The following is a 19507-nucleotide window of genomic DNA, read 5'->3' on the forward strand; positions in this document are numbered from 1 at the left end:
GTGTCTTGTCAACCTCTGCAATTCTGTCACGGATAGTTCCGTCATGTGACCTCGTCCGGTTTTCTCCTTGCCAAATTATTCAGGGGCACAATGTCGGGCGGCAAGGTAGGCTCACGATTTTTTCGGTTAATTTAAAATTGTATAACTTTTCCTAAGGATTTAGAAGGATTGAAGGAAACACGACTCGAATTCGATGTTTGGGCGTGACAGCAGCCGGTTGGCTTGCTGATCGATGCTCTTGTATGCGAGCACTATTCGCAAAAGCCTTGTGATGCATAGGTTTTTATCAGTGGACACCCAGTGCAGTGATACAGAAGTACCAAGCTTATAAGTCACATATAAGTACTGAGTCTAATGTAAAGACAGTTGGTAAAAATTGTATTCTCTAGAATTCTCATCATATATAAATACCCTTGATTATTATTTTTTTTTTTTGCAGAAACGTGGAATTCTCGAGAGGCTTGATGCTGGCGAGGTCGTGATTGGTGATGGCGGATTTCTCTATTGCATGGAGAGACGGGGATACGTGAAAGCTGGAGCTTGGACCCCAGAAGCTACAGTGGAGCACCCGGAAGCAGGTAACATTAAAAATCGACTCTTTATCATGGTTAAAAACAAACGTTGGTGATTAGTTTAAGTATAGATGCGGTAGCAATCGTTTGTATGCATATGGCGGTCTCAAGTTATATTTAATTCGCCAATTGACTGAAACGGCGCACCAAAACTTGATAAGGAAAGGGAATTCGTCAGCCCGGGTAGTCTTAAATCGACGGCGAAGGAAACAGCCCCTAACGTACTAGCCAACTTTCAGATTTCGTCACAAAGGATCGAAATTTAGCGAAGTACTTCGCAGTAGACCACAGCCGATCCAGGGTCATGTGCATCTTATTACACACTGGCGGAACCATTTTCATGCAGACCAGGTTATGCAAATGATAACAGTGTTCGGTAGACCAGAAACTCCAAGTTTAAACCCACTCTTTCGTTTCTTTTGTTTTCTTATACACGTGTAGTAATTCATTTATTAAAACTGACTCACGTGGATAAGTACCAAAAATTAATTAACAGCGACAAATGGGCAAGAATGAATTGCTTTGTGAAGCAGCCTCGTCCCCAGTCCTCCTTGGCGCACAACTGAATATGACGTCTTCAAGTATGTAAGGGGAAACTTGCAAAATAATCTAGAGATAAAGGATAACAGCCACAACATTTATAAGGACAAGGGATATCAACTAAGTTTTAGTCATTGACTCCTAATTTTAAGGGATAGTCAGTGGGGAAACTATAAGGGATAACAGTTATAGGGTCCCAGTATAGGCCGATAAGGAAAAATCCAACACGCCCAGGAGCTTGCTAATAGGGGAGATGTGCCTAGGACAACGGCAGAAAACAACAAATTCAAAATGATGACGACCGCAGTAGTGCATGACTTTCGTTTTGATTCCATTTTTATGGATATAATAAACAGCCTGGCAAAAAAAGGCATATCATTTGAATTTGGCTGACGAATGCGCAAAGATTGTTTGGTCTGGCTTGTCCCGAAGCGTCACACCTCCGTGGGACGTGGTGCGTGTGGAGTTTTTGCGACTGGCTTAGCTCCTTCACATTTAGCCCCTGTTTTTGTCGCGTCAGTAGGAAACGAACGGGCCGCAGCTATTTTGGTGACTAGGTGGTCAACTTTGTGCAAGGCCAGAAATAACAACTCGTTTCCAGGGTCCTCTCTCTTCGTCCCTGTGAACGAGGTTGCCGTCAGAACACGCGGTTCGATCGATAATTGAGTAATGGCCTGGAAACAAAGCATTAAGCTGTCCATTAGGGTGGTTGCAGCGATGGCGGCACTTTATGAAGTCATCATAGTTGTTGTTTGAATTGCTTAACCTGGTTTTGTTGCAGTACGACAGCTTCACAGCGAGTTTTTGAGGGCAGGAGCTGACGTGATGCAAACATTTACATTTTATGCCAGCGAGGACAAATTGGAAAATCGAGGGCACACCGCGGCGAAGATTGGGGTAATACTACATGAAAACACGACTGATTTTTGTGCTTCCCAAACTGTGGCAGTGCTTCTTATGCTTGAACTGAGGCCGTTGCCCATGCGCGCTGACATTAATTTTTTGCGGCAATAACATGTATGTTACGTGTTGCAAGTTTTTGAAGACAGATAAAAAAAAACTCGCAATGTGTTGTCGCAATGAAAATGCCCGCGCGCTTACGTTAACGAATGCTTGGTTTAACAACTGAGTTGAAAGAGCAAATTAGCCACCGTAAAGAAATAAGGCCTTCAGATTCTAGTACGATTACGAGTTTTTCCAATGGACAAAGAGCGCGCACGAGTGGACCAGTGTCATTTTGGCGGGAAAACAAGATAGCCGTCGTAATTTTGTGGGAATTTTTTTTTTCTGGAATTGGACATATTGGTGCTTTCTGTAGTGAATTTGTTTTGAGATAGCGGCCTAGCATTGAAAACAGCTTCCACAACTAACTGTAGTCCAATCAGTAAAGTGGTCCGAGGGTAATTTTGTTCCAGTAAGCTATAAGAAAGAGACATTAGGAATGTGTACACAAACGCGCTTTTGTATTAAGTGGGATACTAAAAATTCCGCGGTAGTCGGAGCAGATATTTACGAAAAAAAGAATCGCTGCAGGAACTTTGTGAGAAACATATTGGATAAATTATAAATTATAGGTTTTTGTGTGTGTTCTTTTCCGGTAACCATTCAAGCACATGAAGGAAATCCTGGCAAAGTGCCTCCCCTTGAGACACAACTTATGGCTGAAAATCAGAGGAACAGAACAATTAACCTCTCAACGAAAATTTCGAGGAGCTTGTCACAAGAGAACCAAGATACTGCGCCTTTCAGTAGCACCTGTATGTTTTTCCTTAAAATCTTCTCTTATTCTCCTTAGTGTGAAGCGATCAAGCAAGCAGCCTGTGACCTTGCAAAGGAAGTAGCAAGCAAAGGGGATGCTTTGGTGGCCGGCAATATTTCACAAGTGCCTTCTTATCTATCAGGACTCGGCAAGGAAGCAGTTCAGAAAGAATTCAAAAAGCAAATAGATATCTTTGTGAAGAATGATGTCGACTTCTTGATAGGCGAGGTAATAAAAATAGTCGCATCTACTACACTAGTTGTTGTTTAAAGGTCTGCAGATGGCGTCATGGAGGGGATGGGTTGAAAATTAGACTTTGCAAAGACGTATCCACAAAATGGCTCTTTATTTACTGTGTCCAGAGGAAAACCAACACCGATAACAACTTCGAAGGAGACTATCAGAGCGATTAAGGGCGAGAACGAACAGCAAACTCAACTGACATAAGGCATTAAAGCCGGGATTCATCGAGGCCTGTGTACCGTTGATGAGCCGTTAGCTCTCATCATAGCGTCATGGCTGTTTCTAGTTGAGAACTGGGGTGTGTTTTCCAGCATTTTTGAAAGGCCAGTAGTATCCAATCTCTTCCAGGGCCATAGGGATGGGAATGGGTAAAGTCTGAATGCGATGGCGATCCAATTCCACCAGGTATAGCCTGAAATAAGGCTGCCAGGAATAAATTGGATTAAGATGCCTAGTATACTCTTCCGCGGTTCGCTAGTTAATTACACCTCCTACGGTAGCAAAATGCTATACCTGAAAACAAAAATTCCAAGAACGAACAACAGGTGGAATGAAAACCTTAAACGCTATACAGAGTGGCGCAACCCATTAAATGCATAAGCAGGGTTCTGTTTAGCCTGTTTTAGGAGTTTCACGTCAAGGTAACTCGTCATCAAAAGATTCTGCCAGTGCCTTGGAAGTCGGAAGCGGTTGGAAGGGGGAGGTGCTGAAACCGAGAAAGATGGGACAATCACGTACGCTGCAATTTCTTTACTTCTCATAATCTGAACGCCTGGAGTAGTGATTCGATATATTTGTCTTAAGCTTGCTTCCTTCATCTCTTCTTCAGTTATTCCGGTATGTTGAACAAGCTGAATGGGCCACAGAGGTAATGAAAGCCACAGGGAAGCCAGTGGCAGTGTGCCTATCGGTCAGTCTAGCTGGAGACATGACTGGTGTATCGCCTGGTGAATGCGCTGTCAGAGTAGCCCGAGCGGGTAAGTGAGTGTAAGCTGTACATCCTCGATGTAATCAACCCAAACCGCCACTTAAAAATCTACTTTTTCATCAGTATTTATGGCCGTCATCGTTGACCCCAATCGGGTGAACCTCTTTCTCTGTTCTCGGCCTGTTAATTCAGCCTTAAGCATAGGCCTCAACAACTCATGAACGGTTGGTTTCTGTCAACGACGCCCAGCCTCCTTACAACTCTGTGAAATATGTTAGCTCAGACCACAACATCAAGAACACTGTTCCCTATTCTTGGCGAATAACGAGACAGAGACTTAGGGCTAAAAGTCCTAAACATCTTCGGCCGAAAATCACCCTCGCGCGAAGTCGCTCTCGCGATTTTCGTTGGTTGTATCTCAAGTAGAAGTGTTGAAGCTAGACTTGTGATAAGTTAAACAAATTCACTGCAATAAATCAAGAATTCCTCGCTTATGTTTCCAGGTGCAGACATTGTGGGTGTGAATTGCTGTTTTGATCCCAGCATTTGTCTCGCTGTCATGCAAGAAATGAAAGACGCTCTGGCCAAGGCAGGCCTTGACTCGTCACCTGATAGTGCAGCCTATTGCTTATCACACGCCTGAACTGAAGTATGATCGCATTGGATTGACAGGCCTTCCTGAATTCCCATTAGGTATGGCCAAGAGATAATGATGAAAAGGGAATAAAAGAGGCCCCGCAAAATTCCTCTTAAGCTATTTTTAAACATTTCTCGGCCATCTGATGTAACGTTGATCATATGAGCTGATGTGAGGTCCATTAGTCCTAAGAAGCCCTCTTAATGATTTTGATCTTCCATTGTAATACATCCGGATTTTAAAATTGTTTACCCGTCAGTCTTGTTTAAAATTCTTAAACTTTCAGTAAACTAAAGTTAAAAAAATGACAAGCAAAACTTAGCTTAAGCTTCTATCCGGCGTGATGGTTACTGACGATAAAAAATGACAAGCAAAACTTAGCTTAAGCTTCCGTCCGGCGTGATGGTTACTGACGAGAATCTTTGAATTTGCATTCGATAACAAATCTCATGCTACACTGTTCAGTGTGCGGCATTGCTTTCTCGCCACACTGCTTCAAAGATTGATTTATACGTTAAATTTTCAGCGCTCGAATCCCGTCTAATAAGCCGGTGGGATGCACAGAAATATGCTCGCGAGGCGTATGATATGGGCATAAGGTACGTTGGAGCGTGCTGTGGATTTGAGCCTTATCATGTCAGGGCTATAGCAGAAGAGGTAAATACAGCTTTATATAAAGCACTTTTTCTTGTACACAAAATACTCTAAATCACTGTAAAACATGCAACAAAAAGAAGAGATCAAGCCAGTTTTTCCCAAAGGGAAGGTAGAATAAACCACTGGGTGAGCCTTGATTTAATCTTTTTCGTGTCTGCCATTTTGCAACGAACAGCTATCTCTAACATAACAATAATCATAATCATAATCATAATCATGATCATAATCATAATCATAATCATAATCATAATCATAATCATAATCATAATCATAATCATAATCATAATCATAATCATAATCATAATCATCATCATCATCATCATCATCATCATCATCATCATCCTAATCATAATCATAATCATAATCATAAAAATAATCATAATAATAATCATAATCATAATTAAAATCATAATCATAATAATAATAAAAACAGCATTTATTTAACACGATTAAAGGTTCAGCAAAGCTGATGTGGTCGTGTACAATTAATAAAATTAAACTTCCTAAACTAATCACAATAGCATGTGATCGAAGAAATCGTTGTAAACGTTGCTTCTAAGAGGTATGCATGCATGCAAAGCATATTCAACTTTGAAACACCTTGAGAAAGGGACGCTGGAAGGGAAATCAGAAACTTTTGCTCCTTTAAGAAAAATTGGTTCGGTCTGGCCAATGGGAAACGAAATGTCTTGTGGAGATAGTTTATTTGAGTCTTGGGTTGGTTATCCTGCCAGAATTTGTACTTTTATCTAAAGGCGGCTCCGTAAACCTCGTATTGCCTATAACTGGTTATGAAAATGGAGAAGCTTGCTATGTTTTGCGTATAATAACTTTTAAAGTGGTGTTTGCTGAGCTAATGAATGCTTTTTCTTTTCTTTCAGCTCGCTACAGAGCGAGGTAAATTGCCTCCTGGCAGTGAGAAGCACGGTTTGTGGGGAGACGCCCTACGACAGCATACATATCCGTGGGTTAGGGCCAGGTGAGCGGATATCCCAGGGGTATAACAACTCAAACAAAAGCATATCTAGGAAAGAATCTTGTGGCGTATGTAAGTGACTCCAATGTATAACAGGGCTAGTGTATATGTGGGGATCAGGGGATGGGGGGTGTGTGTGTGGGAGGGAGACTGAATCTCCGTCATAAATTCCTGAAAAGTTCTTTATAGGCTTAAGCCGCCGTTACACGTTGAAACTTTTAGCTGAAACTTGTGTGCAACGGCAAACGAGACCAGTTTCACCAAGTGGTGTTACACGGTGAAACTCTTGTTTTTTCACCACTGCGACCGTTGCGAGCCGTTGCAGAAGTAGAAAGCGGTTCTACTTTTCGTGAAACTTGTCTCGCAACGGAAGTTCGAAAAAGTTTCACGAAACCGACCATGTTACACGGCGCAACGCCTGCTAAAACTTGTTTCGCAGCGCCGTTGCACACAAGTTTCAGCTAAAAGTTTCAACGTGTAACGGCGGCTTTACTACACCGAGCTGAGATAAAAATATCTCGCTCTTAAATTATTTGGAAGCCAGACACTCTTCTATCCGAAGAACTTTTATCTTCACGTTTCGTTTTTTCGCCCGCCGTTAAAGGTTCGCATAAAATTGACCTGGGAAAATTAATCCGCCTCGGAAGAGATTTAAAGGTGTTACTTGCTTGCTTACCATAACACAAAATTCACGAATCAAGAGCTGTAAGACTGGCGAAGGTAATTTGCGTTTGAATTTGGGTTTGCTTTTCTACGCTCTGTGATTGGTTCCCAAAACTCGCGCCACTTTCTCCTCAACCAATGAGAAGCAAAACCAAAACCAATCATGATCAAGACATGGTCGCACACGTTTTCCCGCGCTTGGCGCCGGTTGCATGTATGTGCTTTGAATGATTGGTTGACTCCGCTTTTTACGTAACGATCTGTTGTGATTGGATAGAGTAATTTAACTTCGGGTTTGGTTTTACAACACTCACTTGAAAACTGCAGTAAGTAATGAAGCATGACCTGAATAAACTTTGCACGTTTCTCCGTGGCTCACCAAATATCATGATAATATCATTACCAGCGATAATTCTGCCATCAGGTTTAAACAAATTTAGCAAATTCACCGAATTACCTTTCTGATGACTAGTTTTGTTTGTTTGTTTTGTTATGATTACAGAGCAAGACGCAGCCATTGGGAAAATTTAAACCCCGCAAGTGGGCGGCCGCTAAGTTCAGCTTTTGCTAAGTTGGACAGGCAATGGGATCTACAGCCCGGACACAAAGATATGTCCCAGGATAAAGTTATGACCTCTGATCAAGAGCTCAAGGAACTGGCTATTAGATCACAGGAAGCGTGAATCAGTACGAACTGGCTTGAAGCGGTGGCTCTGAATAACAAAGAACTGCTGTTCTACAGTTAATAACACTAATCAAGTCTCACATATTAAACTTTCATGCACATTTCCTAAATAAAATTTGTTTTCTGTATGAAACTCGTGGAAAGGGTTGTCACTAAATCGAGAGCTAAAAGCTTGTATGGTAATGCGGGTAAATGCAAACATAATGAAATGCTTAAGGTGTTTGATGTTGTTGAATGTGGATTTCTACTCACAGTAAGGACTTGTACTCACGTTTAACCTCAGCTGCCAACAGCTTCTTCAACGGATAAACGGATCTTGGTGCAAATCAAATTCCGACAACAAATAATCATTGTCAATTAATTTTTTTTAATACATTCATCTAAACAACATAACTATATTCCTAGTCCATTATTTTCTTCGCCTTCGGCCAGCCAGTTTTAATCTAATTACTCCACTCAAGTTAAAAAGATTGAAAAACATTGATCTATTCATGTTGGAACGCTATAACACTAGGTAATTTTAATTGTAATACATGTTTAACTTAATTTCAGTGAGCCGTTCCACATTTTTATGAGACTATAGTTGCTTCCTTGTAGCCATGTGAGAAAACACGTTCTTTCGAGGCCTGCGTTTGTGCTTCCAGAGAATTAAAGGGACCCTTGAACAACCAGCCGGGACATTCCATTCTGATGACGTTGAAGCACCCGGATGTAAGCTTTTGATTCTCCGCCAAATTATTTCAAATCACCTTTTCCGATCACATTTCTCTCCACTGCGCATGTCACTATAAAGGAACGTCTGTTTGCGTTGCACAGTTCGGCACTAAGGACTTAAAGTAACCACGACGGCAACATATAAAAAAACTGAATTTTATAAACTCAACTATATATAAGCCCACGTTCCTTGAACTAATTCGCGATGATTTTTCCAACTCGTTTAAACTGTGTAATGTGGCCGAACTATCCAGAACTGAATTGGTAGGAACGGCGTTCAAGGTAAGAAAAAAAAAACGAAAAATTTATTAGTTTTATGCTCACGTTCTCCACAAATCTTGAATTTGATCGTTTCTCGTTGTTGTTTTGCAGGGGAAAGCAAAGAAATATACAAAATAAAACATCATGCGCGCGCAGAACCATTATTTTGCTTATTAAACATTTTGTTTTTGATGTTCTCTATGCCGTCGTCATTGTGTTTGTATAAGCCTCCTACACTGGAACACATTCTGGAACACATTCCCAAGCCACAAAAGAGCGTTCTCTCAAACGAGCTGGTGTGCGTTTCTCAAAGCTCCCGAAGAGCTTTCGGGCCCGAAAAGTAGTTTTCTTATCCCTTTTCTACAGATTACCGGTTGTTTTTCGTACAAACTAACTCAACGTGTCTCTTAATCTTGGAAAACTTCAAATGTTTTTCCTTTCAAAGTTTTCAAAAACTGAATTTTTGGTAATGAATTTTGTGCATGTAAAATAGTTTTTCGGGTCCGAAATCTTTTCGAGAGATTGAGAAACGCACATTTCTCGATAGCACTTAAGTATGAATACTGTTAGCTATCCATCCTGGTACAAGGAATGGATAGGGCAGGTAACCTCTTTCGAATCTCTGGGCATTCCTCTGCTGTATGGTGGACTTGACGTATCCATGCAAGTAGTTGTAGTATTTCTGTACAACCAGTCTTCCCTTTTTATCGGGCAGGCGTTGGGCGTAGTCAAACAAGGAGTCATAATGCATGGAAGCCAAAGTCATGGCCAGACCAGCTTGTCTCTGAATAAAGTAAGAGGAAACAGATAAAGTTGTTTTTTATGTGAGAGTGGAGTGGTTTTACGGTGACATCAAAAAGCAAACAGTCAGGAAAAGAATAAAGGAGGCAAATTTTTGTCTATACTATCTCAAACTTTAATTTAGAATTGATCGCTTTTTGATTTATGACAACGCAATGAACCGTCAATAAGGTATTACAAGGCATAACAACCTGGATTTCTGAAACGAACTCCCTCTGGGAATACTGAAGCACTTGCGTGTACCCACCTTCTTCCCCCCTCCCCCCCCCCCCCCCCCTCCTGCACCACCCAAAAATAAAAGATAAATATTTACCTATGAGTGTAAATACACCCCTAGATATAAAAATATAAAGCATTTAAACAGAATGGAGGACGAGGAAAAGAGGGGCACAAGTGCGCATGTGCATGATTCTCACGTGTTACATCACTGATCTCGTTGAGAGAGCTTTCTTCTCTACTCATCTGTGTACTGGTCAGGTACAGAAGAGTGAAGGCTTTGGGAATTTGATTGGTTTGAAATTTGGAAGAAGTATTCTTGTTTGTATTGATATAAACCTTACCCCACAGGTGGTTTTCCTTGGAAGATTGTAGAATCCGTAATGATCAACTCCCACTCTATCATCATCATACAGCTTGGTCGGTGTGTTAGAAGTTAGCGCTGCAAGGTTGTTTGCGGGATAGTTTATGACGCTGTGTTGGGCACTCAGCGTCCAAACGATTCGGGTTAAGTGCTTCTGAAGACTCCATCTGGAAGTGATTTTCGTTGGAAAGTTTTTTACCTGACAAGCAACAGACAGACGTACATAGTTTATATCGATATACAGTGTATTAGTCCAAATTCAAATTCGTCAACAACAAACTCGTCCACAAAGAAGATGGTATTTGTGGTTGCACGCTTAAAAATGAGATACAGTCATACTTGTATGCGCGTTTTCTCTGGGTTACAAGTTGCGCTAGGTTACATCTGTTATTGTACAGGAGACTTTTTCAACAAATGTAGCGTAGGCAAGTTAACTTCCCTGAGGGCGAGTTGTTTGTAGGCGAATTCAGTGGTTACCATCAGTGTGTGAAGTCACATTCAGGGTGTGTATTAAAGGTGGGTAGGTAGGTAGGTAGGTAGGTAGGTAGGTAGGTAGGTAGGTAGGTAACGCTAGCTATATACCGCTTTGTGGATCCAAACTCAAGCAAGGCGCGTCACTAATATACTAGAGCACCCACCCTCCCGGTGCCTGAGCAGATAGCGAAAAAAATTCCAACAGGTCAAATTGTTTTAACAGTTCACAAATATCTATTTTAAAGGCTTGAAAAAGGTCTTGGCAATTTGAAGTATTTTTCATGAATATTCTCGTTCCTGGTGTCGACGACGAGATGCAAAAATGTCACGGATATTAAGTAGATGCGTTAAAATGGAATTCAGCTCACAAACAGATGTAAGCCATCTTACTTTTCCAGATCCCACAGCGACGTCACGAACAAAATTCTGCAGCTCTGTGTCTCGCTGAACCTCTTTGTGTGATTGATAATACCTTAGATAACAAATGATAATTATGTAAGTTAATTGGTCGAATAAACTTTCCAACAGAATGCAGATTTTATCATTATTACTATTGTAAAAACTCAAAAGGCAAGTAGCGGAAGCGGAAATATGGGTTTTGTTTGCCAACCAATGGCAAGACGAAAGGCAAATTATTCCTCGGCTTCACGTATTTTTCGGCGCGCAGTGCCAACTCCATGTTTACCTCTGTCAGTTGGGACTGGTTCAATGCGTTTTTCTTTTTGCGATATCAGGTTTCCCATATCTCGGCACTATAGAAAAATTTATTAGGTTTAACTGTAAATTTAATTAACTTACTGCTCGACATATTCGTTGATCATTTCTGATATCGTTTCATGAATCAGCGCTCCATCATCTCTGTACGGAAAATAAGGAAGCTTTTCCTTGTCATCAAGTCCTCGGTTCTAAAGAATCAGAAGGTACAAATAACTGCTAGATGATACTAGTGCGGTTTTCAATTGACTGTCAAAAGCAATTTCGCGTTTGTTTAGTTTTGCTTACTGCGCTCTGTGATTGGTAAGCAAAATTCGCGCTGCTTTCGAAAATAATCGAAACTAATCCAAAATCAAGCATGTTTTGTTCGAATTCGCTTTCCCGCGCTTGGTGCCGGCTACATGTATTTTCTTCGAGTTCTGATTGGTTCATTGTGCTGTTTACGTCTGTTGGGTGATTGGTCAGAGTAATTAGCTTTGTTTTGGTCAAAAAACATTCTTAACTTCTAATAGTAGTCAACTCCCATTTTTGCTACAAGTTAGTTAAAAATAAACGTGAGTTACGGGATGATAAGTCGCATGAAATGTGCTTAAATGAATGTTGAAAAGCTCGCCATATTCTAGGACAGGTTGTGTGTTAGGCTCTTAGTTTTACGTAACTCCAATGGCAGAGAGTTCCTTTGACGGATTACTGAATAGACAAGACTTTGCAAGATTCGGGAAGACAGCCAAGTCAATACCAACCCTTATATTGGCCAGAAAATCCGTGTCATCCCAGCTCATTAACTGATGAGCTCTTAATATCATCTTCATAGCGCCTATTCGTCCAACAGTGAGTAGATTATCAAGCGAACCTCTTACTGGTGCAAAGAGAAATGGATATCCAAGCTTATTAGCACCTATCAGTCCCCTGCAGTGGTGCTTCAGTAACTGATGCAAAGGATGCAGTTTTGACAGGTGTCGATGCATGCAGACACACACTGGCTCCATGAAAAGGTGCAACTTGTAAAGATGTTCTACGACCTGGGTTTGGGCATACTCTGCTACTTGAAGAACGTGTTTGGCCTTCAACCAGAGCTCGCTGTCCTCTGGAGTGAACACTGGGGAGTCTACAAAAAAACAAACAAACAAACAAACAAACAAAAACAGAAAAGAACAGACTCAGTGTAGTGAGACAGTGTAGTGATGCAGTATCACTCATATGGTAACAGACAGTTGAGTAATGTGTATGAGTGTTTTGTTGTTGTTGTTGATATTGTTAACAAAAAAAGCCACAAGGGAAAGTAAAAATTTGGTTGAAAAATAATAATAATAATAATAATAATAATAATAATAATAATAATAATAATAATTTATTCGCTTATATTGCGCATTTTCCATGGCAAGATGATCAAATGCGCATTACAATAATTACAAAAGCACAATATGTATGTTAACAATAGGAGTATTACTTCGATTATAATAAGTTATGATTAAAAGCAAAAATATATGATAAAATGTAAAATGTAAAAATGTAAAAATAATAAAAAAAATGTATATAAAACTACTTAAAAAAAGAAAAAAAAAAAAGAAAAAAAATCAATCAGGAGCGAATGCCATAGTTAAAAGGTGTGTCTTAAGTAGCGCTTTAAATTGGGTGATGTTGCCGCAGTCTCGTAAATGTTCTGGTAAATCGTAAAAAGAAAGGAACAAAGAACTGTGGATGAATAAGCCAACGATGAACGAAAGCACGCATGGAGGGACGCTACTAGGCAAGTAGGGGAAGGGAGAGAGATGCGGGGAGGGGGGTGGAACAACATGTCCAAATTGATAATGACGCACGTCTTGCATAAAGCTACGGAAACAGTATAATGTTCTTTTTATTCCTAACTAACCAAGAATGAAAACAAAATTCAATGCATGCAAGTATCTCCAGTTTAACAATGTTTAAGTCGCTCTGGATTGCTAAAAACGGTTGGCGCCGCACTGAGGACCTCTTAACCAAGTATATGTGCCCAGGAAATGTTTATTTAAAGAGCATAAGGGGATGAATAAATAAAAACCTATTGGTGACCCTACCTGTAGAACTGTTCAACTGAATGACAACCGGTTTAAGCCTGTTTGGTAGTTGTTGCCTGCTGGGCTTCGATACGAATAAGGCGATAGGAGAGTAAGCGTCCATTAACGTGCCAAGTGGATCAGCGTTGATCGGAGGCAATCCATCGTAAAGAGGATAGTGAACCGCGTAAACGTAACCTTTGTTTATCGCCTATTGGGAAGAGAATCCATGCAGAAACTGACATTAAACTATAATTTCAAGCACTTTGAGGTTTGAAGCTGCAGGTTGATTTAGCACTGCAAATGGATCGAGGCAGTTATGTTTCTGATGACTTCAAGATGGCAGCAACTTCTGCCTTAGTTTCATATTGTTTACAACCGATGAAAGTTAGTTTGAAAAAAACTGGCCTGATTAAGTGAGATATCCATTCCCAACACGTCTTGGATCGCTCCTTCCCAATTAAATTGTGGATTTAGTTTTGCGCTCAGCTCCTTCCAGTCCACGCCTCCATAGTGTCCTTCAAAATGGAGTAAAAAGCAAACTTGAAGCAAAACAAGAAAAAATAGACTCACCGCTTTCAACAGAGCGTGAGATAAATTCATAGTGGTTGTGTTAGTCACTAGCCTTTGTTAAATGTATCGTGTTAGATAGAAATCACAATAGCAGGAACTGTTCATCGATTTATGTTGAATTATTGATCTACCGATACTGTAACTGGATGCCTTGAGGCGGGTGAAGAAGCCATCACCAAAGGCTATCAATGGAGTGTAATTAACACCCTGCACCTCTCGATCCTACCTCTTCACTCCCAGGTTCACGTAATTTTCCCCACTCGCCCTTGCCTCTTGTTTCTTGTTACAAGAAGCTGCCTTAGCCGTTCGTAAAATGAGGGCATGCTTTGCACCTTTCGAAAATAATAACCGCAATTATTAAATACTGAACCATTGGATAATGCATTTCCATAGATTTTATTGGCTTAGCAGCCATGGGATATCGGCCATTATACCACACCCAACGTTCGTCATCTTGTCTCCCTTGAAAACATGAAAACAGTAAGATCTTACTGATCTTGGTTGTTTCTAAGAAAACAATTATTCCACTCACGCTTGTTGAATAAGATCATTATAATTATAGCCAACGAGTTAGCTGTCTGTCATCTCATATCCAACGCGTGCTTTAATGCAATGATTGTCAAATATAGCAGAAATACCGCATTAGTGAGACAAGTCGTATCGCCTATATCGGAGGCCTGGTTACCTGGGTTCCAAGAAACCCTTTGAATGGCCATGGGATTACTGCCAGCTAACCGCTGATCAGTAAACACGCCGTCATCTCTCCAGAGGGCAACTTCAGTGAGGTTCCTGAAAGGAATGCTTGCATCTTGAAAATGAAACTTAAAATATTGCTGGTCATTCTGAAAAAAAGAAACAAAGGAAGTTTCGATGATGTTAGCCGCCAACAAGAACTCCTACGTAGTCATGGACTAAGAAAATAAAGATTGTTGTTGTTGTTGTTGTTGTTGTTGTGGATTGTTGTTTGTTAAACGAGAATCAGCTTTGGAAGAAGTGCATAAGAGTCGTATTGATGAAACGCGTGAATATATAAAAATTGACATTTCAAGTTGAATATTGAACTCACCGGCTTAACATTATACAGCTGAGACTTGACGAAGAAGTTGTATGTTCTGGTATAGTCCCCCTCTGCTTCAAACTCGGTGTTATTTGTTATGCTTTGGAACATGAGATACAAACCCAGATTTTTAAAGATGGTAGAGTTGTACAGATCAATCCAGTGATTGTCTAAAGCATCCCTCTTCAAGATCATGTACACTTCTTTATTACTCTTGTTTAGGGATGGGAGAGGATAGTAGGATGATGGCGGCCTAAGCTCGTAGTCCAGTCTGGTTTGCTCCGTTTCGTTTTGTCGATGTCTTCGACACCCTTTCGTGGCTTTGTCGGAAGACTCGATGCCACATCCATTTGCTATCAAGAACACAACAACAGTTATCAAGTAATCATGATATTAACTACAATCATCGCCAAAACTCTTAAGAAGGTTGCTAAGTTTTGCCTTTCCTTCACGTTCCTCCCCCTCCCCCTGTATTATCAATGTTGAGTTTCAACTGTGAATCCTTACGCATTATTGTTCGTGGGGAAGTCAACATTGAAGGGGGGGGGGGGGGGGTGGAAGAAAAGACAAACAAATGCGTAAAAAGACGTAACTGATAAAAATTGCTATACTGGGCTTGTTCTCTAACTTTCCCAACAGAAATTGGCGATGATTGTAGTTCAATTCACATGACCGACATTGACGCAAAACCGGCGAGCATATGCCCTGCTGGTGACTCAGTTTCGTGAACAAATTGTTAACTGGTATGTCCTGCCCAAGAGAGCCTTAAAAGTCTTGTCTCGTGCATAATTTGTCGTTGTCTATTTTCATTTCCTTGAGTTAAAGCACTTTACAAAACGAAAGGCACTTTTCTGTGATGTTATTTTTTGGTTTCATACGCATACTCGTCATACGAGTGGAGATGTGACCTGATTTCCACCACTTTGTGCGTTTGCAGTATATGTGTAAATGTATCAGTTCTAAAGGTAACAAGGTCACATTCTCGTAGGGCCTCCGTCCCACAGACCTTTCTCGGTATTGAAAGAACGATAACTGGTCAATCCTTTTTTTATCGACAAAGAAAGAAAATGGCGGCGAGGCGGGCGGACTTGTGTCAAACTGCTCCATTTACCATTTACGTAAGCTGACCAAACCCTCCATTCAAACGGATATCAAACAGTCCTGTGGACTCCCGAACTTGGAAACCTCCAAGTGAATGTGAGGGTAATATCTTTCTAGTACCATTGGCTGTAATTTTCGTTTCATTACTGTTTGTGAGTTTGTTCAATCCTCTTTCTTTCTTTCTTTCTTTCTTTCTTTCTTTCTTTCTGTCTTTCTTTCTTTCTTTCTTTCTTTCTTTCTTTCTTTCTTTCTTTCTTTCTGTCTGTCTTTCTTTCTTTCTTTCTTTCTTTCTTCCTTTCTTTTTTTCTGTCTTTCTTTCTTTCTTTCTTTCTTTCTTTCCTTCTTTCTTTCTTCCTTCCTTCCTTTCTTTCTTTCTTTCTTTCTTTCTTTCTTTCTTCCTTCCTTTCTTTCTTTCTTCCTTTCTTTCTTTTTTTCTTTCCTTTTCTTTTTTTCTGTTTGTTTGTGTATTTTTTCGCTTAATTTGCTACTTAAGATCACCTTACGTGTTTGTTTGATGGAGTAGACGTCTGCAGAATCTCTCCCGCCCACACCATTCCCACAAGCGAGAGATGTCCCACTGTTGAAATACAATTGCTGAAGATCGTCTCCTCCTCTACAATGACCACCATTCTCCAGAGAAAACTCCTCAAAACCCCGATTTAAAGACAGCTGTGCACACTTTTCGACGGGAGACTGGGAAGAGTGGAAATCTCCTAGATAAATTCCAGCTTTGATCCCCGCATTAAAGCACCCTTCGTATTGGTACAGCTTTGGTACTAAAGAAAAGGTTCAAATTTACCAAAAAAATTTAATTCTTTAATTCAGACATCTATATAATCCGCATATGAAATTGCCTACAAGCGACCAAGTCAGAGAAAATAGCTGAAATCTTCAGAAATGAAAAGGTGTTAACGGCTCGCCTTCTTAGTAATTAAACGTAAATTATTTCTTAAATCTACCATAATGGAAGTTATTGAGGTCCTTTCACCATTTTACATTAAGATACTTTGGTGTGTGACCTTGTAAGCTCAAGAGCACTGAGTAAAAGTCCCGTGAAATGTTTGGTCTAGCTACGAGCCTGATTAACCGAAAACTCGCTGATCACGTGTTTATTCAGCCTCGTCCCCAGCCTTCCATGCCGCGCGGTACAATGAAACGTCACCATTGAGCTGATCGATGAGATACGCGCGACCCGAAATGATCCCCAACCCTGAAGTGATCCCCAAATTGATCCCGAAATGATCCCCAATGTTTTCTCACAATGATCCCGAAATGATCACCAAGTAATTTTCGGAACAGAATGTAATTGAAAACAACTCTCGCCTTGATAATTTAATATCTATATATTATATCTTTTCTTTTCTGATAGATTTCCTCTGACCAAGCCCGACACTACCCACTTCATGCCCTAGTGGTTTTTACTGTCCAATCAGAACACGCCAGGTGCCTTCAAGGAAACCAACTCAAGTCCTGGATAGTACGCAAATCCTGTGTCCGAACAAATGTTTACCAAAAGTGCTCTCGCGGTAGATAGCAGAGGAAATGGACTTCACTTCCCGCCCTCTTCTTCGCGCTGTTTAGCCCAAACAGATTCGCATACACGGGACGACCTTTGTTTTGCTACTGTGAGCTAAATACATAAACCCTAAAATTCAAGTTGCCCCACTAATTTAACGCCGAATCAAGGGCTTGCTGGCATTTTAACATAAAAAATACCTCACAGGTAGGACTTCCCCCACACCTGTTAAACAAAACCAGTTGGGAGGGATGAAGGTAACCTTAGTTACCGGCAAAAAATGATGTTTGAACCACCTACGAGAACAGGCGACCAAGGCTCGCATTGGAAGGAGGCCGACATCGTAAGTCAGACAGGTTATTTTTGTAGTAGCCCCAGCTAGTTTTTTCAACCGTCTTGCTCGCGCGCTTTTCCACGTACGCGTTTAATTTATTGCGCGACGAGCGCAAAATCAAGGCAGCCAACAACAGACAACATGCTGTGCAAGCTTGTATATTGTTAACAAATAACATGATTTTCTTCAGTTTTAATTTGTTTTGTGATTTCCCTACGATGTTATTGACTTGCAATAACTGCAATGGTTTTTTGCAAAAATTTACTTCACTGCATAAATCATCAAGTACATGTCCTTAATTCTAAAATTGGTGTTAACTTTTTTCAAAACAACCCGTCTTTGTGGTCAAAGTTGAGTTTGTAAGAATAATCAAAAGCAATATAAGTGTTACAGTTTTGTATTTTCGAGTTACACCAAATCCAAACGCTGTTTTCGGTATGTAACCTGTCAGAAAGCGAATTTGAATAATATACTGCCAAAAATTCTGCGGTTACCTCTCTTAAAAGTTCAATCTCAACAAATCGCAAGAATTCAGTTTGTTCCTTTGAATCCCGCAAAAATTGGCCATAAGCAAAATAAACAGTGTGAGTAATTTACATTTAGGGATAAACCGGGCTAGGTGAATAATAAAATTGGAATCGTGCGTTGAGCAAATGTTCTATTTCTACTATATAATTGGAAGAAAGCGTGATGGTCCGTGATCGATCATAAGAAAAACAGGTACCTGGAACAAATTTTAATAAACGCAGAGTGCTTGCTGCTTTAAATTATAGCAGGAAAGTTTCATCGGAACAAATTAATTAAATAAAACACGGGTACAGTAGTTTTTATAAAAATACTTTAACACTTAACGTGATTTGATTTCTGAAATGTTGGAAATCTTTAATTAAATTCAAGAGATATATCTAGCTGTATGTTAGAAGTGTGCAGTCGAAGTTGAATTGTTTGATATACGTACTTTATACGTTTTCCATTGTACGCTTTCACAAGAGAACTGATCACTTGGTTCTCGTTTCATAAGCCAACTCCCAAAAAGAAGGACTTCTTTGTTTGATTTAATCATAAATGCTTGTTTTGCGGGTCTTGTTAAGAATCGTATTCAAAACAAAAAACTAGCTTAATGCAAGCGCGTGGTTAGTGAAGAGCAAACCCGAGCGGTATAGCAACGTTGTAGTACATTCGATAATATTGTAGTCCTCACTAACTTGGAATCGCCCATGTTAGTTTTCACTGAGCAGCTAACCTCAAGTACATTCAAATTATTACTATAATAAGGCAAGTTAAGTAATATAAAGCTTGTAATTTCCACTACCTGGCTTTTTAAGTTCCCTTGTACCTTCGACAGTATTTCTTTTGAACTCTGCCTCTCTCGAAGCTTTCACCAAGGCTAGAACAACCAAGAAGACACTCAGAGGAGACATGGCGAATGCTCACTCCCACTTCGAGGACAAGACCTTCACAGGACAGCGTGGATGGTGCGTTTAAGTAATAATCTCTAATCACTAATTTTTTTGCCTTGACAACCTGCCAAAGCTGAGGAACTAAGCGATATTAAAAATAAACAACAATATTTTCCTTTGGTCCGAGTGAAATTATCAGGCCCGCGGGTGACTTGTGATCATTGGGCACAGTAGGCGAGCTTTAGGAAAGTGTGTATTGCATTTTTCCGGGCCCTAGAAACCCTGC

At 40.3% G+C, this 19507-nt stretch overlaps 1 protein-coding gene and 1 pseudogene across 2 annotated transcripts; one reads left to right on the top strand and one right to left on the bottom strand.

Moving 5' to 3' along the window:
• Positions 1-72: 72 nt before the first annotated feature.
• Positions 73-7890, top strand: LOC146468266 (betaine--homocysteine S-methyltransferase 1-like; annotated as a pseudogene). The gene is made up of 9 exons (XR_014867530.1): positions 73-105; positions 440-578; positions 1894-2009; positions 2908-3099; positions 3944-4091; positions 4546-4735; positions 5206-5336; positions 6218-6315; positions 7478-7890. The product of XR_014867530.1 is annotated as a betaine--homocysteine S-methyltransferase 1-like (transcript).
• Positions 7891-8006: 116 nt separating this feature from the next.
• LOC146468267 (polyunsaturated fatty acid 5-lipoxygenase-like) lies at positions 8007-19466 on the bottom strand. The gene is made up of 11 exons (XM_085124697.1): positions 19134-19466; positions 16475-16747; positions 14880-15223; positions 14499-14655; positions 13649-13758; positions 13262-13451; positions 11948-12312; positions 11289-11395; positions 10881-10962; positions 9997-10215; positions 8007-9419 (listed from the first exon to the last, which is right to left on the bottom strand). Exons 1-11 carry the CDS (start codon positions 19240-19242, stop codon positions 9186-9188), a joined length of 2190 nt encoding a protein of 729 aa, XP_084980823.1. The 5' UTR covers positions 19243-19466; the 3' UTR covers positions 8007-9185.
• Positions 19467-19507: the final 41 nt, after the last annotated feature.

Source organism: Pavona decussata, unplaced genomic scaffold (assembly GCF_977016875.1).
Source record: "Pavona decussata unplaced genomic scaffold, jaPavDecu1.1 SCAFFOLD_133, whole genome shotgun sequence".
NCBI lineage: Eukaryota > Metazoa > Cnidaria > Anthozoa > Scleractinia > Agariciidae > Pavona > Pavona decussata.

Excerpts from the sequence above, each read along its gene's own strand:
- LOC146468267 (XM_085124697.1), bottom strand. The coding sequence starts at position 19,242 with ATGTCTCCTCTGAGTGTCTTCTTGGTTGTTCTAGCCTTGGTGAAAGCT. Across the intron at positions 11,396-11,947 it reads ATTTTCTGGCCAATATAAGG|AACCGAGGACTTGATGACAA; the intron begins GTTGGTATTGAC and ends CTGATTCTTTAG. Across the intron at positions 10,216-10,880 it reads TCGCTGTGGGATCTGGAAAA|GTAAAAAACTTTCCAACGAA; the intron begins GTAAGATGGCTT and ends GTTGCTTGTCAG.